This window comes from Cololabis saira, chromosome 10 (genome assembly GCF_033807715.1).
Source record: "Cololabis saira isolate AMF1-May2022 chromosome 10, fColSai1.1, whole genome shotgun sequence".
NCBI classification, from domain to species: domain Eukaryota; kingdom Metazoa; phylum Chordata; class Actinopteri; order Beloniformes; family Belonidae; genus Cololabis; species Cololabis saira.
Genome location: NC_084596.1, coordinates 1,155,072 through 1,178,624, shown reverse-complemented (window position 1 = coordinate 1,178,624; position 23,553 = coordinate 1,155,072). Strand labels below are relative to the sequence as shown.

The following is a 23,553-nucleotide window of genomic DNA, read 5'->3' as shown; positions in this document are numbered from 1 at the left end:
GAGGCTTATTAGGACGGGCATCAAATCAGTCGTGTAGGACAGCATTTTAAGGAAAGAAGTGCATTCTCACTGCTTTCCTATTAATAATCTGTCTAAAACATGTGGAGAAATCAAATCACTTAGATGTAAATAATGCAAGGAAGCGCACATTTTACTTTGACCGAAAACATTTTACTCATAACACACAACGAGGTCACATACATGTTTTCAATATGTCAAGTTGATCCGTTCATGCCCCGACAGAGCGGGGGAACGGGGGAACTGCTGCGCCGGGCGAAGCGCAAAGTGGGGCACAGGTTTTTGCGCAGAGCGAAGCGACCGGTGTACAGAGCGAGATGGCAGAGTCTAGAAGTCAGGCTCTGTTGAAGGGGCTGACTGGACAGACTGCCACCAGGATGGCTGAGTTAGTTAGAGAAATAACAGGCAGAAAACAGGTGAAAACAGTTGCGGCTACAAACAACAAAATTGGCACACATACTCCTTGAGGGTTGCTCTTTTGATAAAACCATTGTGCCAAGAAAACCACACACAAAACCTCTAACAATACTAAAGTATACACTGCCATCCATTTTACCAGTGTCAAACATAACAAAAAAAACTCAAATTTAGCAGAATATTAGGATTCTGGGACTGATAGATGGTACAAGGAAGCCAATGTGTAAGTCCATGGGTCCAACCCGAAAAAACCCGAAACACACCCGAAAATAAACCCGAAAAAACCCGAAACACACCCGAAAATAAACCCCAAAAAACCCGAAACACCCGAAAATAAACCCCAAAAAAACCCCAAAAAACCAACCCAATTTAGATTCTACATAGTGAAAAGGTTATGATTTGACACCAAGATCATTCCAATAGGACAACTCTATTGGATTTTATTTTGTGAAATGCAATATTACTGTATATTTGATTGCGGCCATCTTGAAAAAAGGCCGCCATCTTTTTTTTTTTTTTTTTCTGGCACAATGGTTTTATCAAAAGAGCAACCCCTAAGGAATATGTGTGCCAATTTTGGTGCTTGTAGCCACAACTGAACGATTATTCCTGTTATTTCTCTAACTGAGTCTGTGTTGGATGGAGAGGAGGATCGTGTAATGGAGGAGGATTTGTTTAAACTTGCTGCAAAGAGGAAAACACCAGAATCCGCCGTTGACAGTGAAAATGTGAACAAAATGTCTAAAAAAGACATTGAGTTAGAGGAAAACACACAGGACACACTCAGTCTCTCTTTCGTTCGCAATAGTTCGCTTTCGGGAAATGTGTTTACCGCCAAAGAAGAAAAGTGGGGGGGCAAAGTGACTGAAGTCAGCGGGCACTGCCCCCTGGTGGCCGCCCATGGCGCCGACACTGGACGGAGGTCCAGTATCCTACGTAGACCCATGAGTTTTTTCGTGCATTTTGCGTGCGTGCCTGTGTTTTTTTGTGCGAGCGGGCGTGCGTTTTTTCGTGCGCTTGTTCTTTCGTGGGTTTTTGACATTTCCACTTTTTTCTCAAAATTTCACCTTTTTCTCAAAATTTCGAATTGTTCATCAAAATTTCAACTGTTTCTCAAAATTTCAACTTTTTCATTAAAATGTAACTTTTTTCTCGACTTTTTTCATCAAAATTTCAACTTTTTCATTAAAATTTAACTTCTCGACTTTTTTCTCAAAATTTCAACTTTTTCATCAAAATTTCAACTTTGGGGGGGCTAGGGGGGTCCTGGTCCAGGTTCTGGTCCAGGTCCAAGTTCTGGTCCAGGTTCTGGTTCCTGGTCCAGGTTCTGGTCCAGGTCCAGGTCCAGGTTCTGGTCCAGGTCCAGGTTCTGGTCCAGGTCCCGGTCCAGGTCCAGGTTCTGGTCCAGGTTCTGGTTCTGGTCCAGGTCCAGGTTCTGGTTCTGGTCCAGGTTCTGGTTCTGGTCCACGTCCAGGTTCTGGTCGAGGTCCTGGTCCAGGTCCAGGTTCTGCTTCTGGTCCAGGTTCTGGTTCCTGGTCCAGGTCCAGGTCCAGGTCCGGGTTCTGCTTCTGGTCCAGGTTCTGGTTCCTGGTCCAGGTCCAGGTCCAGGTCCGGGTTCTAACGGTCCTCTCCCCCATCCCCAGATGTTTGAGCAGAACCTCCAGGTGGCGGCCCAGATTGACGGGGATTTCAGGGAGCAGGTTCTGAAGCTCTGCCTGAGACAGATGACGTCCTTCCTGGTCAGGTACTTCCTGTTTCCTCTTCCACTTCCTGTTTCACTTCCTGTTTCCTGTTCCACTTCCTGTTTCCTCTTCCACTTCCTGTTCCACTTCCTTCCTGGTAAGGTACGTCCTGTTTTCTCTTCCACTTCCTGTTCCACTTCCTTCCTGGTCAGGTACTTCCTGTTTCCTGTTCCACTTCCTGTTCCACTTCCTGTTCCACCGTGTTCTCAACTGTCCCTCTACTACCGTATGTTGACGACCATACGGCGCCGTGTGGCGCCAGTTTTGTGTAATTTCTGTATTTAAAAAAGGCCAACCCTCCCCGCCCTCCGGGCAGGCCCACCTCCCCGCCCCACCGGGCAGGCCCACCTCCCCGCCCTCCGGGCAGGCCCACCTCCCCGCCCTCCGGGCAGGCCCACCTCCCCGCCCCACCGGGCAGGCCCACCTCCCCGCCCTCCGGGCAGGCCCACCTCCCCTCCCCCGGGGCAGGCCCACCTCCCCGCCCTCCGGGCAGGCCCACCTCCCCGCCCTCCGGGCAGGCCCACCTCCCCGCCCCACCGGGCAGGCCCACCTCCCCGCCCTCCGGGCAGGCCCACCTCCCCTCCCCGCCCTCCGGGCAGGCCCACCTCGCCTCCCCGCCCTCCGGGGCAGGCCCACCTCCCCTCCCCGCCCTCCGGGCAGGCCCACCTCCCCGCCCCACCGGGCAGGGTAATAATCCCTAATCCTGGAGTAATAATCCCTAATCCAGGGGTAATAATCCTAATCCAGGGGTAATAATCCTAATCCAGGGGTAATAATCCTAATCCAGGGGTAATAATCCTAATCCAGGGGTAATAATCCCTAATACAGGGTAATAATCCCTAATACAGGGTAATAATCCCTAATCCTGGAGTAATAATCCTAATCCAGGGGTAATAATCCCTAATACAGGGTAATAATCCCTAATACAGGGTAATAATCCCTAATACAGGATAATAATCCCTAATCCAGGGGTAATAATCCTAATCCAGGGGTAATAATCCCTAATACAGGGTAATAATCCTAATCCAGGGGTAATAATCCTAATCCAGGGGTAATAATCCCTAATACAGGATAATAATCCCTAATCCAGGGGTAATAATCCTAATCCAGGGGTAATAATCCCTAATACAGGGTAATAATCCTAATCCAGGGGTAATAATCCTAATCCAGGGGTAATAATCCCTAATACAGGGTAATAATCCCTAATACAGGGTAATAATCCCTAATCCTGGAGTAATAATCCTAATCCAGGGGTAATAATCCCTAATACAGGGTAATAATCCCTAATACAGGGTAATAATCCCTAATACAGGGTAATAATCCCTAATCCAGGGGTAATAATCCTAATCCAGGGGTAATAATCCTAATCCAGGGGTAATAATCCTAATCCAGGGGTAATAATCCTAATCCAGGGGTAATAATCCTAATCCAGGGGTAATAATCCTAATCCAGGGGTAATAATCCCTAATACAGGGTAATAATCCTAATCCAGGGGTAATAATCCTAATCCAGGGGTAATAATCCTAATCCAGGGGTAATAATCCTAATCCAGGGGTAATAATCCCTAATCCAGGGTAATAATCCTAATCCAGGGGTAATAATCCTAATCCAGGGGTAATAATCCTAATCCAGGGGTAATAATCCCTAATCCAGGGTAATAATCCTAATCCAGGGGTAATAATCCTAATCCAGGGGTAATAATCCCTAATACAGGGTAATAATCCCTAATACAGGGTAATAATCCCTAATCCTGGAGTAATAATCCTAATCCAGGGGTAATAATCCCTAATACAGGGTAATAATCCCTAATACAGGGTAATAATCCCTAATACAGGGTAATAATCCTAATCCAGGGGTAATAATCCTAATCCAGGGGTAATAATCCTAATCCAGGGGTAATAATCCTAATCCAGGGGTAATAATCCTAATCCAGGGGTAATAATCCCTAATACAGGGTAATAATCCCTAATCCTGGAGTAATAATCCCTAATCCAGGGGTAATAATCCTAATCCAGGGGTAATAATCCCTAATACAGGGTAATAATCCTAATCCAGGGGTAATAATCCTAATCCAGGGGTAATAATCCCTAATACAGGGTAATAATCCTAATCCAGGGGTAATAATCCTAATCCAGGGTAAACTAATCCTAATCTCGTCTCCAGGTACCGGGAGGAGGCGGTCTCCTACAAGGACGACCACCTGAGGGACAGACAGATGCCTCCGTGTTACGTCCAGTACATGATCGCCATCATCAACAACTGCCAGACCTTCAAGTAAGTCACACCTCCTTATTCATCCCCTCATCCCCTCATCCCTCCATCATCAACTGCCAGACCTTCAAGTAAGACACACCTCCATCTCTCCATCATTCATTCCCTCCACTCCGCCATATCTCATCCCTCTTCCCTCCATCCTCCACCCAGCCCCCGGGTCTCCACTCAGCAGCGCCGGTTTCCCCCAGTGTCCAGCCGCGGTACTGCAACAGAAAACCCCATGGGGCCCAGAAAGCTTTTTTCCCATAGACCTCCATAGTAAAAGATCGTCCTCTAAAACTGTTCACAGGAACCTCCAGCTGGAATCCCCGGCAATTACTAATCTTTGTATTCTATATTTTTAAGTCATGGACTTTATATCCGTCAAAAATGTTTTATAACGGCCAGAAAAGTAAAAGAAAAGTCTCTTTCTGGGCGTGACGTCACGGCTGACGTCACAGCCGTGTCCGTGCATTCCACGGATGTTTATATTAATATATATTATATCATTATATTATATTAATACATTAATAATATATGTAATACTATACATGTAATAATATACATGAATTAATATATCATATTAATACATATTATATAATTATATTATATTAATACATTAATAATATATGTAATAATATACATGTAATAATATACATGAATTAATATATCATATTAATACATATTATATAATTATATTATATTAATACATTAATAATATATGGAATACTATACATGTAATAATATACATTAATTAATATATTATATTGTGGTGGACACTAGGTGGAGTTCTCACCTCAGAATGGACACTGGGCGTGGTGATGGGAGGAGTTACAGGGGTATATAAGGAAGTGCTGTTACAGGTGTGTTGTTTGATTGTTTGGAAGTAAAGTTCACAGAGACTCCCATATTCTGCCTGCTCGTCTCATTTTACTCACTTCCACAGTGGTGACCCTGATGTTTTTGAGTTAGATCATGATAAACGCAGACGCCGTTCCTGTTGCTGCTCCTGTCGTTGCTCCTGCAGTATATGCAGCAACAATCAAATTACCTGAGTTTTGGCAACATGATCCGGCCCCGTGGTTTCAACACATTGAGGCGCAGTTTCATCTCCGCGGAATCACGGTGGATGACACTAAGTATTATCATGTCGTCGCCGCCTTGGATTCCTCAACTACCCGCCGCGTCATGGGTTTCCTGAGGGAGCCGCCAGCAGACGGAAAGTACATCGCTCTCAAAGCACAGCTGCTGCGTCTGTTCCAGCTGTCTGATGAGGAGCGCGCAGATCGCCTGCTGTCACTCAATGGATTGGGGGACAGTAAACCTACAGAACTGATGGACAACATGCTGGCACTGCTGGGTTCAGGTGACACCACGTTCCTCTTCACACAACTGTTCCTGCGACAACTCCCGACTCCAGTGCGCACGGCTCTGGCCACATCTCCTTTCGTGCGCACCAAGGATTTCCGTGGGTTGGCGGAGGAAGCGGACCGGATTCTACTGGCCTCCCGCCAATACGTTGCGGCTGCTGCAGTGTCGGATCCAACGGTGGCAGTTGTGGCTGATCGCAGGGAGCAGACTCGGAGAGAGGATGAGAGCGGGCTGTGCTATTATCATCGCCGTTTTGGCACCAAGGCCAAGCGCTGTGTTCCACCATGCTGTTTTGGGAACCAGGGAAACTCCAGAGCCGGCGCTCGTTAGCAGCTATGAGCACTGGCGTCATCAACAATGAGCTGCTGTTTATTGTAGACACATCTTCTGGTCGGCGCCTGCTGGTGGATTCGGGCGCGCAGAGGAGCATCCTGCCCGCTTCTGCAGCGGACACCCTGGGGAACGCACACGGACCACCGCTGGATGCGGCTAATGGGACTTCCATACGTACGTTTTGCACCAGGCATGTGACAGTGTGTTTCAATGGACACCAGTTTGGTTGGGACTTTATTGTCGCTTCTGTGTCAGTGCCTATACTGGGGGCGGATTTCTTGTGCGCACACAGACTGTTGGTGGATGTGGCAAACCGTCGGCTGATTGACTCTGTGTCCTTTGACACATACCCTTGCACACTGGGGGGGCCAGGGCCGCTTGCCCTGGCTAATATTCTCGCCATGGGGGATGTGTACCAGCGCCTCCTCGCCAGGTTCCCAGCCCTGACAGTCCCTACGTTCTCAGCCACTGTTGCCAAGCATTGTGTGGAACACTACATCCCAACCGTGGGGCCTCCTGTTTTTGCTCGGGCACGCCGCCTGGATGCTGCTAAAATGACTATAGCCAAAGAGGAGTTTTCGACAATGGTGCGGCTCGGAATTGCGCGCCGGTCAAATAGCCCCTGGGCGTCTCCTCTCCACATGGTTCCCAAGGCAGACGGGAAGTGGCGCCCGTGCGGAGATTTCCGTCGCCTAAATAGCATTACTCCGCATGACCGGTACCCTGTCCCACATATTCAGGACTTTTCCGCCCACCTGGCAGGGACCACAATTTTTTCTAAAATAGATTTGGTGCGTGGTTACCACCAGGTGCCAGTCCACCCCCCTGATATTCCCAAGACTGCTGTTATCACCCCATTTGGCCTGTTCGAATTCCTGCGGATGCCTTTTGGGCTTAAAGGCGCGGCACAGACCTTCCAGCGTCTGATGGACTCTGTGCTGCGAGGCATGTCATTCTTATTTGTCTACTTGGATGACATCCTGGTAGCCAGCAGGTCCACAGGGGAGCATCGGGAGCATCTCCGGAAGCTGTTTGAGCGCCTCAACGAGCATGGACTAATCATTAACCCAGCCAAATGTCAATTCGGCCTGCCAGCAATTGATTTCCTGGGACACCATGTCTCTCCACAGGGGGCTGTCCCGCTACCCGCCAAGGTAGAGGTCATCACTGCCTTCCCCTGTCCCCCCACCACCAAGCCTCTCCAGGAGTTCCTGGGCATGGTAAATTTTTATAATCGGTTTATATCCCATGCCGCTCACCTGATGAGGCCCCTGTATGACGCATTAAAGGGGAAAAAGGACAATGAGGACGTGGACTGGTCCCCGGAGCGGATCAGGGCATTTGAGGACTCCAAGGCCGCGCTTGCCAACGCTGCCATGCTGGCGCACCCGTCTCCTGCTGCACCGATAGCTCTCACAAGTGATGCCTCCGATTATGCAGTGGGGGCGGTGTGTGAACAGTGGGTGTCGGGCGCCTGGCAGCCTCTGGCCTTCTTCAGCAGGAAGCTTCGGGAAAACGAGAAGAAATACAGTACGTTTGACAGGGAGCTCCTGGCCCTTTTCCTTGCCATACGTCATTTCAGGTTCCTGCTGGAGGGCCGCAAGTTCACTGCGTTTGTCGACCACAAGCCCCTGATTTTTGCCATGGCCAAGACCACAGAGCCGTGGTCGGGGCGTCAGCAGCGCCAGCTTTCCGCAATATCAGAGTTCACTACGGACATTCGGCATGTGGCTGGTAAAGACAATCAGGTGGCGGACTGCCTCTCCCGGGCACACGTCAGCCCCGTGCATTTGGGCATCGATTATGCAGCCATGGCCACTGACCAGCTCACGGATCCAGACCTTCAGGCGTTCAGGACTGCTGTGACTGGACTACGACTGGAGGATGTGGCGTTCCATGACAGCGGCGCCACACTTCTCTGCGACGTCTCCACCGGCCAGCCACGCCCCATGGTTCCAACTGACTGGCGCCGCCGGGTATTTGATGCTATACACACCCTTTCACACCCGGGTGTAAGAGCGTCGGTGAAGCTGGTGGGCGCCAAATTTGTCTGGCCGGGCCTTAGGAAGGACGTCAGAGCCTGGGCGGCTTCCTGTGTCGCGTGTCAGCGGGCCAAGATACACCGCCATACCAATGCCCCCCTGGAGCCGTTTCTCGTTCCTGAAAGGCGGTTCGACCATATCCATGTCGACCTTGTGAGCCCGCTTCCGCCATCTCAGGGGTTCACGCATCTCCTCACCGTGGTGGACAGGACCACCAGGTGGTCGGAGGTTGTTCCCCTGTCATCCACAACGACTGCAGAGGTGGCTCGGGCACTAATCTCCAGCTGGGTGACCCGGTTCGGCACGCCACTGGACTTGACATCGGACCGGGGGTCTCAGTTCACTTCGGAGCTGTGGAGCATGGTGGCTGAGAGACTTGGGGTGAAACTCCACCGTACCACGGCCTATAACCCCAAGGCTAATGGGATGTGTGAGCGGTTTCATCGCTCTATGAAGGCTGCTCTCCGGGCCACTCTCACTGACAACAATTGGATCGACCGTCTGCCGTGGGTCATGTTGGGACTGCGTTCTGCCCCGAAGGAAGACTTGCAGGCCTCTTCAGCAGAGCTCGTCTTTGGCCAGCCGCTGCGGGTCCCTGGGGAGTTCCTGCCAGGTTCCTCCGCTCCTTGGCCTCATACAGCTCACCGGTCTTCCTTCCCGGACTCAGCAGGTGCCTTTGCACCAGTTCCCACACATCACTGCTTGCCCCAGTCTTACATCCCGAAGGACCTCATGGCTGCCAGTTATGTGTTCATCCGGCATGATGCCCACCGTTCTCCACTGCAGGCTCCCTACGATGGGCCTTTCCGCGTCCTGGAGACAGGCCCCAAGAGTTTTGTGGTGGACATGGGGGGGAATAAGGAGCAGGTTTCGGTCGACCGTCTCAAGCCTGCTCATGTGGTCCCAGACGAGCCAGTGGAGCTGGTTCGGCCCCCACGTCGCGGCCGACCACCCAAGTCTGCCACCATCCCTGGCTCTCCATCCGTGGAGACCCCTACCTTGCCACGTCGTCGGCGGGGACGTCCCCCTGCCCCGACCCAGGCCCCTTCCAAGTTGCCTTTGGCTGAGAAATATAGTCGGTTTGGCCGAGTGGTCAGACCTCCTAAAAGAGACTATTGACAATGGGTGTAGTATTGGTTGGCGGGTTGGTTGTACTGTACGTAATGTCAATTCTGAGTGTTCAGGGGGGGCCTGTGTGGTGGACACTAGGTGGAGTTCTCACCTCAGAATGGACACTGGGCGTGGTGATGGGAGGAGTTACAGGGGTATATAAGGAAGTGCTGTTACAGGTGTGTTGATTGATTGTTTGGAAGTAAAGTTCACAGAGACTCCCATATTCTGCCTGCTCGTCTCATTTTACTCACTTCCACAATATTAATATATATTATGTAATTATATTATATTAATACATTAATAATATATGTAATACATGTAATAATATACATTAATTAATATATTAATATATATTATGTAATTATATTATATTAATACATTAATAATATATGTAATACTATACATGTAATAATATACATTAATTCATATATTATATTAATACATATTATATTAACATTCGCGTCATTGCCCCGGGGCATGATGGGAGGCCCCAGAGCATCATGGGAGGTGACTCAACTGCGCATGCTCTATGGGCCCGTGTAGGTGGAAGTAAACCAGGAAGTCAGAATTTCTTTCAGCGTATGAGCTGGCTGAGCAGACTCCATTGAAATGAATGGGCGGCCATTTTCAATGTCCCATCCAGTTTTTATTAATACATCCATCCCCCCCATCTTCACCCCTCCATCCTCATCCCTCCATCCTCTCTTATAATGTCAGATCAGGGAGGAAATGGGAGTTCAGTTAGGGGCTGGATTTGGACGTGTCCTGGGGTCGGATGTGATCTGTGGTTGGACGTAGGGCTGGGCGATTTTGGACAAAAATAAAATCCAGATTTTTTTGGTAAAACTACAAAAGACAATGGAATAAATTGTTTCAAATATTTTATCTTTATTTTTAAAGTAAAATAGCAAACACATTTCCCTATTGGGAATGAAGTGCAATTGAAAGATCCTGTAAATCCTCCTTGAGTTTAGTAAAGTGACAACATTTACCATTTTCTTGACTAGACGAGCTCCGTCTGTAATGCAGCTGCAAAAATGGAAAATCCATTTTCCGATTTCCTTTTTTTAACATCGATTGTGATTAATAAAACCGATTTAGATTTCAAATCGATTAATCGCGCAGCCCTAGTTGGACGTGTCCTGATTCTGGTCCCTGTCCCCGGTCTCACGTCCCCGGTCTCTTGTCCCCCCTCATGTCCCCGGTCTCATGTCCCCGGTCTCATGTCCCCGGTCTCTTGTCCCCCCTCATGTCCCCGGTCTCATGTCCCCGGTCTCACGTCCCCGGTCTCTTGTCCCCCCTGTCCCAGGGAGTCGGTGAACAGCCTGAAGAGGAAGTACTCCCGCTTCTCTGAGCCCAGGTCTTGTCCCTGGTCTCACGTCCCCCCTCTTGTCCCTGGTCTCCTGTCCCCCCTCATGTCCCCGGTCTAACGTCCCCCTCTGTCCCCCCCTGTCTCCAGGGAGTCGGTGAACAGCCTGAAGAGGAAGTACTCCCAGTTCTCTGAGCCCAGGTCTTGTCCCTGGTCTCACGTCCCCCCTCATGTCCCCCCTCACGTCCCTGGTCTCCTGTCCCCCCTCATGTCCCCGGTCTCACGTCCCCCCTCATGTCCCCCCTCATGTCCCCGGTCTCACGTCCCCGGTCTCTTGTCCCCCCTGTCCCCCTCTGTCTCCAGGGAGTCGGTGAACAGCCTGAAGAGGAAGTACTCCCGCTTCTCTGAGCCCAGTGAGACGGACGCCGCCATCGAGAGGACGCTCAACGACGTGGCCAAGGACGGATGTCAGTTCCTGCTGGACGAGGTCTTCCTGGACCTGGAGGTAGGAACCAGAACCTGGACCTGGACCTGGACCTGGTCCAGAACCAGGACCAGAACCAGGACCAGACTAGACCAGACTAGACTAGACCAGACTAAACTAGACCAGGGAGGGATGTCAGTTCCTGCTGGACGAGGTCTTCCTGGACCTGGAGGTAGGACCTGGACCTGGACCTGGACCAGGACTAGGTCCAGAACTAGAACCAGAACTAGAACTAGAACAAGGACCAGACCAGACTAGACCAGAGCAAACTAACCCTGGACCAAGGACGGATGTCAGTTCCTGCTGGACGAGGTCTTCCTGGACCTGGAGGTAGGAACCTGGACCTGGACCTGGACCAGACCAGACTAGACTAGACTATGACCTGCAGTAGGACTGGGTGATATGGACAAAAAGTCATATCTCCATATTTTCTAGCTGAATGTTGATACTCGATATATATCCATATTTTTTCTGTGCCATAATTGGGGTTTCCCCCAAAGCATTATAGCATAGCATCTCTGTTAGCATCTCTGTTAGCTTCTCTGTTAGCTTCTCTGTTAGCATCTCTGTTAGCATCTCTGTTAGCATCCAGGGAGTACGAGCCCTGGCATAACATACATGAAATACTCTGATGACACTCTTATTGTGGACACTACCAACTCAGAGGGTCAGCTGCAGGCTGAGATGAACATTTTTACAGAGTGGTGCAGGCAGAACTGTCTGGACCTCAACATTACTAAAACTAAGGAACTGGTTGTTGACTTTCGGAGAGGTCCATCCAGCATCCCCACTCTGTCTGTCAACAATCAGCCTATAGAGGGTTGACTCATATAGGTATTTGGGGACAGTAATCGACCACAAGCTCAACTTCCAACCTAACACTGAATCCATTTTCTCAAAGTGCCAGCAACGCCTCTTTTTTCTTAGAAAACTCCATAAACTTCAAATCCACCAATCAGTCCTGACAGCATTTTACAAGTGTTTCATTGAATCAGTTTTAACTTTCAACATAACAGCTTGGTTCGGATCTTGCCGGTGACGATGATGTAATAATTGATGACCAGCATTGTTGTGGTTCTAAAACTCTACAAACGTTCCTCTGAGTCTTAAATTATTTTATAAAATCCAGCCGATAACGAGTGGTGCTAACGAGTGTGTGTAATCACCAGCACCACCTGAGTGAGCTGCTAACCAGGAAGTGGCTAACGAGTGGTGCTAACGAGTGGTGCTAACGAGTGTGTGTAATCACCAGCACCACCTGAGCGAGCTGCTAACCAGGAAGTGGCTAACGAGTGGTGCTAACGAGTGTGTGTAATCACCAGCACCACCTGAGCGAGCTGCTAACCAGGAAGTGGCTAACGGGCTCTCACGCCGTCGACACCATCTGCGTGACGGTGGAGGATTATTTCAACGACTTCAACAAGATCAAGAAACCCTTTAATCAGGTGAGTTTAGTCTGGGTCTGGCCCGCCCCTTCTGCTCTGGCCCCGCCCCTTCTGCTATAACCCCACCCCCTCGGCTATAACCCCGCCCCCTTGACTCTGGGCTGTTAGCAGGAGCTAACGGACGAGGATCTGTGCCGTACAGCGCTGGAATATAGACGTTTCTTTCTTTCTTTCTTTCTTTCTTTCTTTCTTTCTTTCTTTCTTTCTTTCTTTCTTTCTTTCTTTCTTTCTTTCTTTCTTTCTTTCTTTCTTTCTTTCTTTCTTTCTTTCTTTCTTTCTTTCTTTCTTTCTTTCTTTCTTTCTTTCTTTCTTTCTTTCTTTCTTTCTTTCATCCTTCCTGTCTGTCTCTTTCTCTCTCTCTCTTGGGTCCAGGTCCAGGTCCTGGTCCAGGTCTAACCCCGCCCCCCCTCTCTTTAGGACCTGACAGATGAGGCGTTGCGGCGCGTGGTGCTGGAGTACCTGAAGGCCGTCATGCAGAAACGCGTTGGTCTGGTTTAGGTTTAGGTCCTGGACCAGGTTAGGGGGTCCTGGTCCTAGTCCTGGTCTAACCCGTACCCCCTCTCTTTAGGACCTGACAGACGAGGCCCTACGGCGCGTGGTGCTGGAGTACCTGAAGGCCGTCATGCAGAAACGCGTTTCCTTCAGGAACGGAGAGGAGAGGAAGGACGGAGCCGAGCGGATGATCAAGGAGGCCGAGCAGCTCAACTTCCTGTTCAGGAGGCTAGCCGCGGTGAGTGCTAATGCTAATGCTGCTACTAGCAGCTCAACTTCCTGTTCAGGAGGCTAGCCGCGGTGAGTGCTAATGCTAATGCTGCTACTAGCAGCTCAACTTCCTGTTCAGGAGGCTAGCCGCGGTGAGTGCTAATGCTAATGCTGCTACTAGCAGCTCAACTTCCTGTTCAGGAGGCTAGCCGTGGTGAGTGCTAATGCTAACGCAGCTACTAGCAGCTCAACTTCCTGTTCAGGAGGCTAGCCGCGGTGAGTGCTAATGCTAATGCTGCTACTAGCAGCTCAACTTCCTGTTCAGGAGGCTAGCCGCGGTGAGTGCTAATGCTAATGCTGCTACTAGCAGCTCAACTTCCTGTTCAGGAGGCTAGCCGCGGTGAGTGCTAATAATGCTACTAGCAGCTCAACTTCCTGTTCAGGAGGCTAGCCGTGGTGAGTGCTAATGCTAATGCTGCTACTAGCAGATCAACTTCCTGTTCAGGAGGCTAGCCGCGGTGAGTGCTAATGCTGCTACTAGCAGCTCAACTTCCTGTTCAGGAGGCTAGCCGCGGTGAGTGCTAATGCTAATGCTGCTACTAGCAGCTCAACTTCCTGTTCAGGAGGCTAGCCGCGGTGAGTGCTAATGCTAATGCTGCTACTAGCAGCTCAACTTCCTGTTCAGGAGGCTAGCCGCGGTGAGTGCTAATGCTAATGCTGCTACTAGCAGCTCAACTTCCTGTTCAGGAGGCTAGCCGCGGTGAGTGCTAATGCTAATGCTGCTACTAGCAGCTCAACTTCCTGTTCAGGAGGCTAGCCGCGGTGAGTGCTAATCTAATGCTGCTACTAGTAGCTCAACTTCCTGTTCAGGAGGCTAGCCGTGGTGAGTGCTAATGCTAATGCTGCTACTAGCAGCTCAACTTCCTGTTCAGGAGGCTAGCCGCGGTGAGTGCTAATGCTAATGCTGCTACTAGCAGCTCAACTTCCTGTTCAGGAGGCTAGCCGCGGTGAGTGCTAATGCTAATGCTGCTACTAGCAGCTCAACTTCCTGTTCAGGAGGCTAGCCGCGGTGAGGGCTAATGCTAATGCTGCTACTAGCAGCTCAACTTCCTGTTCAGGAGGCTAGCTGCGGTGAGTGCTAATGCTAATGCTGCTACTAGCAGCTCAACTTCCTGTTCAGGAGGCTAGCCGCGGTGAGTGCTAATCTAATGCTGCTACTAGTAGCTCAACTTCCTGTTCAGGAGGCTAGCCGCGGTGAGTGCTAATGCTAATGCTGCTACTAGCAGATCAACTTCCTGTTCAGGAGGCTAGCTGCGGTGAGTGCTAATGCTGCTACTAGCAGCTCAACTTCCTGTTCAGGAGGCTAGCCGCGGTGAGTGCTAATGCTAATGCTGCTACTAGCAGCTCAACTTCCTGTTCAGGAGGCTAGCCGCGGTGAGTGCTAATGCTAATGCTGCTACTAGCAGCTCAACTTCCTGTTCAGGAGGCTAGCCGCGGTGAGTGCTAATGCTAATGCTGCTACTAGCAGCTCAACTTCCTGTTCAGGAGGCTAGCCGCGGTGAGTGCTAATGCTAATGCTGCTACTAGCAGCTCAACTTCCTGTTCAGGAGGCTAGCCGCGGTGAGTGCTAATGCTAATGCTGCTACTAGCAGCTCAACTTCCTGTTCAGGAGGCTAGCCGCGGTGAGTGCTAATGCTAATGCTGCTACTAGCAGCTCAACTTCCTGTTCAGGAGGCTAGCCGCGGTGAGTGCTAATGCTAATGCTGCTACTAGCAGCTCAACTTCCTGTTCAGGAGGCTAGCTGCGGTGAGTGCTAATGCTAATGCTGCTACTAGCAGCTCAACTTCCTGTTCAGGAGGCTAGCCGCGGTGAGTGCTAATGCTAATGCTGCTACTAGCAGCTCAACTTCCTGTTCAGGAGGCTAGCCGCGGTGAGTGCTAATGCTAATGCTGCTACTAGCAGCTCAACTTCCTGTTCAGGAGGCTAGCCGCGGTGAGTGCTAATGCTAATGCTGCTACTAGCAGCTCAACTTCCTGTTCAGGAGGCTAGCCGCGGTGAGTGCTAATGCTAATGCTGCTACTAGCAGCTCAACTTCCTGTTCAGGAGACTAGCCGCGGTGAGTGCTAATGCTAATGCTACTACTGTCATTTAGCAGACACATGAAGCTCTGATTGGTTGGTCTGATGATGACATCACTGTTCTCTGATTGGTTGGTCTGATGATGACATCACTGATCTCTGATTGGTTGGTCTGATGATGACATCACTGATCTCTGATTGGTTGGTCTGGTGATGACATCACTGATCTCTGATTGGTTGGTCTGATGATGACATCACTGATCTCTGATTGGTTGGTCTGATGATGACATCACTGATCTCTGATTGGTCCAGGGCGAGGACACGGACCGTCTCTGTGGAGCCATCGCCGCCATCGCTGAGGTTTTCAAGCTAACGGACCCCACGCTGCTGTTCCTGGAGGTGTCGACGCTGGTGTCCAAGTACCCCGACATCAGGTGAGGGGGGTGGGGGGCACCCTGGGGTGGGGGGGGGGGGGCACCCTGGGGTGGGGGGGGCAGCACGCTGGGGTCCAAGTACCCCGACATCAGGTGAGGGGGGGGGGCACCCTGGGGTGGGGGGGGCAGCACGCTGGTGTCCAAGTACCCCGACATCAGGTGAGGGGGTGTGAGAGTTAGGGTCATTTTCCAGGTAAAGTATATGAAGTCTGTACTGACTGAGTCATGTGACCAGTTTGGCTCGGTCCAATCAGTCAACAGCTGAACTCTGGTTGCTAGGGGCAACAAGAACCTCGACATGAGGAATGTTCCGGGTTCGCTTTTGCTTGTGAAAGTTCTCAAATAACTCAGATTTGTGAGAAAACAGTAGCTCCTAGCAGAAAAATAAAGACATCGTGAGAGACACAGAACCCGGCAGATTCTGACAATCTTAATTTTATTCAGATATTCCTTAAAATGTGTTAGTAACGGCAGTTCAAAAACAAAGTGAGATTTTTTTTGAAGAAAACGTTTTATTATATTGCAGTGAATGGGGACTGAGGCAGGAATTGGCGGCGCTCTACCTTCCTCCGTTTAAATTTGGTGCATACCCCGCCTGTCAAAGTCACATTTTATGAATCACAACATCTATGTCTACATTCTGACCAAAAATTATCTCTCTACCTTTTACGGTTTGGCCGTGAGCTCGAGTTACAAATAAAAATGAAGGTCAATTTTTTACTGTCATCACACTATTAAAAAAATCCCCCTCCCGTCCACAGGGAGGAGCACGTGCAGGGAGGAGCACGTCCAGGGAGGGGAGGCAGGGCCCTCAGGGGTCTGACCCTGGGGGGGTGTGGTGTGTAATTCCAGGTGTAGTTCCAGGTGTAATCCCCCTCCCGTCCACAGGGAGGGGCAGGTCCAGGGAGGGGGGGTGTGGCCCTCAGGGGTCTGACCCTGGGGGGGCGTGGTGTGTAATTCCAGGTGTAATCCCCCTCCCGTCCACAGGGAGGAGCAGGTCCAGGGTGGGGGGGTGTGGTGTGTAATTCCAGGTGTAATTCCAGGTGTAATTCCAGGTGTAATTCCCCTCCCGTCCACAGGGAGGAGCACGTGCAGGCGCTGCTAGCCGTGCGCGGCGACGCTAGCAGGGAGATGCGTCAGATGATCATCGGGACGCTGAGCGAGAACAAGCCGCCCGTCTCCGGAGGGAACCCGCCCGTCTTCAGGGACATCGCCGTGCCCACCATCACCATGACGACCATGACCACCATGACCTCCATGGCAACGGCCAAGCTGCTCAAATGAGCCCACCGTCGCCGTGACGACCGTCACCATGACGACGGCCAAGCTGCTCAAATGAGCCGCAGTTTATTCAACGAAACAATAAAAGTTCCTACAATGAGTCGTTTTTCCTCCTCGTCTCTTTTAGTCTGAAGAATTTTCGATTTTATTTTTTTAATTCAATTCAATTTGATTGTATTTGTATAGCGTCTAGTACAACATATGTTGTCTCTGGGATCTTTGCAGAACTTTCTCCTGTTTCTTTATTCAGTAGTTGAGGCTGAAACAGCTGAACTGAGTCTCCCCCTGCTGGCCGCTGGTGGAACTGCAACACAAGAGTTTCAGGTCTTTACTCTTTATTTCATTTCTTAAAGGAGCATGAGGCTCCTTTAAGAAATGAGACTCTCTAGCGCCACCCTTCACCACGACGGCCATCGGGGGTACTGCAGCCAACAGTGAAGCCGGCACGGGAGAACGGGGAGAACGTGCATGCAGCGTCATGTGACGTCACATCCACAGGACAGCGCGGGAAATTCGGGACCGAATTGCAGCACATTTTGCAGCAACAGCCTGTTCAAGGCAAAGGAGAGATACACTAGAGGGCTCATTCTTTTGGGTTTGGAACGCTTCATCTGACATTATTACTAGAAAACTTCAAACGTATACGGATGTTTTTCATAAATCCTGCCTCAATCCGGCCTCATGCAAGTCCATAAACATCAGAAAAATGGATTGGTGTCCAAATACTAACGTCCATGTCTGGTTCTTGTGGAAACTACGGCTCACAAAAAGTTATATCATCGTTTTGAGGAGAATCTCATAAATCTGTGTTGCCAGGTTGGGCGACTTTCAGCCCAATTGGACTGAAAAATCTAGACTCGGGCGACTTTTCCTGGTTTTTACTAAATATTTAGGAGAAATTATTCACAAAAAAGTTTAAATTTATTCCACATTTAATAATTGACAGTTTGATAGAGAATGTCTGATTCCGGCTCGTTTTCAGCAGGTTTTATGTCGCGTTTTGGCTGGAAATTGTCAGATCTGGCAACCTCGACCTGAAAATAGTTTGAAAAGGTTTGATTCAACGAAACAATAAAAGTTCCAACAACGAGTCGTTTTCCTCCTCGTTTCTGTTTTAGTCTGAAGAACTTTATAATCTTTATTTAACCAGTACTTTCTAATGTTTATTTAATCAGTATCACTGATACAAATATTGTGCTTGATTTACTTGAAATAATTAAACTTTTTGCATGAGATTATTATGTAGATCAAGAAAGACTAGTCTTTGTTTAAACTACTTCATTTTATGTATGTAAATAATACATTTTACAAGTACAGTCAACTTAATTGTGTTAAGTTTACTTTATTCATCAAAATTACATTGACTTTAAAAAGAAAAGAAAAGAAAAAAGGAGAAATAAAATACAATTTAAAAAAAAAGGAAAAAATAAGAAAAAAGGAAAAATAAATAAATAAATTAAGTTGACTTTACTTGCAAATAAATTTTGTACAAACTAAAACTTAAGTAGTTTATACAAAGACTAGTTTTTCTTGATCTAAATAAAAATCTCATGTGAAAAAGTCGCCTTAATGTTTTTAAAGAAGATCAAGATAATTTTTACTGTGGTTTTTCTACTTAAACAAATAAAACATGTTTCATCTAAATGTTGGTCAATCTGAACAATAGATTAAACTGTTAAAGTAAATGTGTAGTTTGTAAATGTAAAGATTACAATAGATGAAACTGTTAAAGGAAAAGTAAAGATGTAGTTTGTAAATGTAAAGATTACAATAGATTAAAACTGTTAAAGGAAAAGTGAATATGTAGTTTGTAAATGTAAAGATTACTGGGATTAATTACAGAAAAACTGCTGGTTCAGGAAAAAATGTCTTGTTTTTTGAACAAATTCAGATTAAGTTGAAAACTAGATGTTTTCATGTAAAGCAACAAACTTCATTATTAACTGTTAATATCACAGATTTGAATATGTTTAGATTTATGTTTTCAGTTGAGGCTGAAAGTCGCCCCCTGCTGGCCGCTGGCGGAACTGCACCGGAAGAGTTTCACATCTTTATTCTTTATTTCATTCATTACAAGAAAAACAAAACAGTTCAATATAATTACAACAATCTCTTTGCTTGAATGAAAGGAACAGAAATAAGACTGAGCTGATTTTAGTCCCTTTTTCCTGAGAAATAACATTTCAATTAATGTAAAAATAAAAAAAACCCGTAAAAACAAGACGTGTTTGTTTAAACACTTTGTACAAACTCACAATTCACTAAATGTAAAAAAAATCCAGAAATTCCGTTAATAAACTAAGTTGAATGTTGGAATTAAGACGTAAATGTAAACTTGTGATTTTAATTTCTAACTATAATAAAAGCTGTAGTTGCAGTAGAAGGTTAAACTGCTGTAACGGATTATTAAAGTGGGTTTTCCTCTGATCATTGATCAGGGATCCATGATCCTGATCCATGATCGTGATCAATGATCATTGATCATTGATCAGGGATCCATGATCCTGATCCATGATCGTGATCAATGATCATTGATCATTGATCAGGGATCCATGATCGTGATCCATGATCGATGATCAGGGATCCATGATCGTGATCGATGACCGAGACTCTGATTGGAGGAATCAGCGGCTCGTTATTTATGAACTAAAACTTCTGTCGTTTATCTGACGTTTATTTGTAGAAACTCAGGTGATTTTTAATTGTATTTTTTTACTTTGTCTGCATATTTATTAATGGTTAATATATTAATAATATATTTTAATATATATCATATATATTTATTTCATTCATATATATATATATTCATTTTGTTTTTTTAATATTTTATTTATTTTTTAAATGTGTTTAAATGTTTTTTAAGGTTTTTGCACAAAAAAAGGTGAAAAGGTTGTAGATCCGCAGCTCTGGTGGGTGGAGGAGGGATGAATAATGGATGAGTGACTCATCCCTCCATCCTCTCATCCCTCCAGCCATCATCCCTCCATCCTCTCATCCTCTCATCCATTCATCCCTCCATCCTCTCATCCCTCCATCCTCTCATCCTCTCATCCCTCCATCCTCTCATCCCTCCATCCTCTCATCCCTCCATCCTCTCATCCTCCATCCTCTCATCCCTCCATCCTCTCATCCTCTCATCCTCTCATCCCTCCATCCTCTCATCCCTCCATCCTCTCATCCCTCCATCCTCTCATCCCACCATCCTCTCATCCTCTCATCCTCCATCCTCTCATCCTCTCATCCTCACATCCCTCCATCCTCTCATCCTCCATCCTCTCATCCTCCATCCTCTCATCCTCTCATCCCTCCATCCTCTCATCCTCTCATCCCTCCATCCTCTCATCCCTCCATCCTCTCATCCTCTCATCCCTCCATCCTCTCATCCTCTCATCCCTCCATCCTCTCATCCCTCCATCCTCTCATCCCTCCATCCTCTCATCCCTCCATCCTCTCATCCCTCCATCCTCTCATCCTCTCATCCTCTCATCCCTCCATCCTCTCATCCTCTCATCCTCTCATCCCTCCATCCTCTCATCCTCTCATCCTTTCATCCTCTCATCCTCTCATCCCTCCATCCTCTCATCCTCTCATCCTCTCATCCTGTCATCCTCTCATCCTCTCATCCTCTCATCCTGTCATCCTCTCATCCCTCCATCCTCTCATCCTCTCATCCTTTCATCCTCTCATCCTCTCATCCCTCCATCCTCTCATCCTCTCATCCTCCATCCTCTCATCCTCTCATCCCTCCATCCTCTCATCCTCTCATCCCTCCATCCTCTCATCCTCTCATCCTGTCATCCTCTCATCCCTCCATCCTCTCATCCCTCCATCCTCTCATCCCTCCATCCTCTCATCCTCTCATCCTCTCATCCTCTCATCCCTCCATCCTCTCATCCTCTCATCCTCTCATCCCTCCATCCTCTCAACCCTCCATCCTCTCATCCCTCCATCCTGTCATCCTCTCATCCTCTCATCCCTCCATCCTCTCATCCTCTCATCCTCTCATCCTCTCATCCCTCCATCCTCTCATCCTCTCACCCTCTCATCCTCTCATCCCTCCATCCTCTCATCCTCTCATCCTCTCATCCTCTCATCCTCTCATCCTCTCATCCTCTCATCCTCTCATCCCTCCATCCTCTCATCCTCTCATCCCTCCATCCTCTCATCCTCTCATCCTCTCATCCCTCCATCCTCTCATCCTCTCATCCCTCCATCCTGTCATCCTCTCATCCTCTCATCCTCTCATCCTGTCATCCTCTCATCCCTCCATCCTCTCATCCCTCCATCCTCTCATCCTCTCATCCTCTCATCCTCTCATCCTCTCATCCTCTCATCCTCTCATCCCTCCATCCTGTCATCCTCTCATCCTCTCATCCTCTCATCCTCACATCCCTCCATCCTCTCATCCTCTCACCCTCTCATCCTCTCATCCTCTCATCCTCTCATCCTGTCATCCTCTCATCCCTCCATCCTCTCACCCTCTCATCCTCTCATCCTCTCATCCTCTCATCCTCTCATCCTCTCATCCTCTCATCCCTCCATCCTCTCATCCTGTCATCCTCTCATCCCTCCATCCTCTCACCCTCTCATCCTCCTCATCCTCTCATCCTCTCATCCTCTCATCCTCTCATCCTCTCATCCCTCCATCCTCTCATCCTGTCATCCTCTCATCCCTCCATCCTCTCATCCTCTCATCCTCTCACCCTCTCATCCTCTCATCCTCTCATCCTCTCATCCTCTCATCCTCTCATCCTCTCATCCCTCCATCCTCTCATCCTGTCATCCTCTCATCCCTCCATCCTCTCATCCTCTCATCCTCTCATCCTCCATCCTCTCATCCTCTCATCCTTTCATCCTCTCATCCTCTCATCCCTCCATCCTCTCATCCCTCCATCCTCTCATCCCTCCATCCTCTCATCCTCTCATCCCTCCATCCTCTCATCCTCTCATCCTCTCATCCCTCCATCCTCTCATCCTCTCATCCCTCCATCCTCTCATCCCTCCATCCTCTCATCCCTCCATCCTCTCATCCTCCATCCCTCCATCCTCTCATCCCTCCATCCTCTCATCCTCTCATCCCTCCATCCTCTCATCCCTCCATCCTCTCATCCTCTCATCCCTCCATCCTCTCATCCTCTCATCCTCTCATCCCTCCATCCTCTCATCCTCTCATCCTCTCATCCCTCCATCCTCTCATCCTCTCATCCTCTCATCCTCTCATCCTCTCATCCTCTCATCCCTCCATCCTCTCATCCTCTCATCCCTCCATCCTCTCATCCTCTCATCCTCTCATCCCTCCATCCTCTCATCCCTCCATCCTCTCATCCTCTCATCCTCTCATCCCTCCATCCTCTCATCCTCTCATCCCTCCATCCTCTCATCCTCTCATCCCTCCATGCCTCTCATCCTCTCATCCTCTCATCCCTCCATCCTCTCATCCTCTCATCCTCTCATCCTCTCATCCTCTCATCCCTCCATCCTCTCATCCTCTCATCCCTCCATCCCTCCATCCTCTCATCCCTCCATCCTCTCATCCTCTCATCCCTCCATCCTCTCATCCTCTCATCCTCTCATCCTCTCATCCTCTCATCCCTCCATCCTCTCATCCTCTCATCCTCTCATCCCTCCATCCTCTCATCCTCTCATCCTCTCATCCTCTCATCCTCTCATCCCTCCATCCCTCATCCCTCACCCTCTCATCCTCTCATCCTCTCATCCTCTCATCCCTCCATCCTCTCATCCCTCCATCCTCTCATCCTCTCATCCTCTCATCCTCTCATCCCTCCATCCTCTCATCCTCTCATCCTCTCATCCCTCCATCCTCTCATCCCTCCATCCTCTCATCCCTCCATCCTCTCATCCTCTCCATCCTCTCATCCCTCATCTCTCATCCTCTCATCCTCTCATCCTCTCATCCTCTCATCCTCTCATCCTCTCATCCTCTCATCCCTCCATCCTCTCATCCCTCCATCCTCTCATCCTCTCATCCCTCCATCCTCTCATCCCTCCATCCTCTCATCCCTCCATCCTCTCATCCTTCATCCTCTCATCCCTCATCCTCTCATCCCTCCATCCTCTCATCCTCTCATCCCTCCATCCTCTCATCCTCTCATCCTCTCATCCTCTCATCCTCTCATCCTCTCATCCCTCCATCCTCTCATCCTCTCATCCTCTCCATCCTCTCATCCTCTCATCCTCTCATCCCTCTCATCTCTCTCATCCCTCCATCCTCTCATCCTCTCATCCCTCCATCCTCTCTCATCCTCTCATCCTCTCATCCCTCCATCCTCTCATCCTCTCATCCTCTCATCCTCTCATCCTCTCATCCTCTCATCCCTCCATCCTCTCATCCCTCCATCCTCTCATCCTCTTCATCCTCTCATCCTCATCCTCATCCTCTCTCCATCCTCTCATCCTCTCATCCTCTCATCCTATCATCCCTCCATCCTCTCATCCCTCCATCCTCTCATCCTCTCATCCCTCCATCCTCTCATCCCTCCATCCTCTCATCCCTCTCATCCCTCCATCCTC

General features: G+C 48.8%; 1 protein-coding gene across 1 annotated transcript in view; it reads left to right on the top strand.

Moving 5' to 3' along the window:
• exoc3 (exocyst complex component 3) overlaps positions 1-17,500 on the top strand; it is a 33,628-nt gene extending 16,128 nt beyond the window's left edge. Inside the window, exons 10-16 of the mRNA XM_061731517.1 lie at positions 2,079-2,179; positions 4,341-4,451; positions 10,962-11,103; positions 12,405-12,527; positions 13,096-13,257; positions 15,620-15,741; positions 16,821-17,500. Of these exons, the coding sequence (XP_061587501.1) occupies positions 2,079-2,179; positions 4,341-4,451; positions 10,962-11,103; positions 12,405-12,527; positions 13,096-13,257; positions 15,620-15,741; positions 16,821-17,025 (966 nt within the window). The 3' untranslated portion in view covers positions 17,026-17,500. The remainder of the gene's footprint in view (positions 1-2,078; positions 2,180-4,340; positions 4,452-10,961; positions 11,104-12,404; positions 12,528-13,095; positions 13,258-15,619; positions 15,742-16,820) is intronic.
• Positions 17,501-23,553: the final 6,053 nt, after the last annotated feature.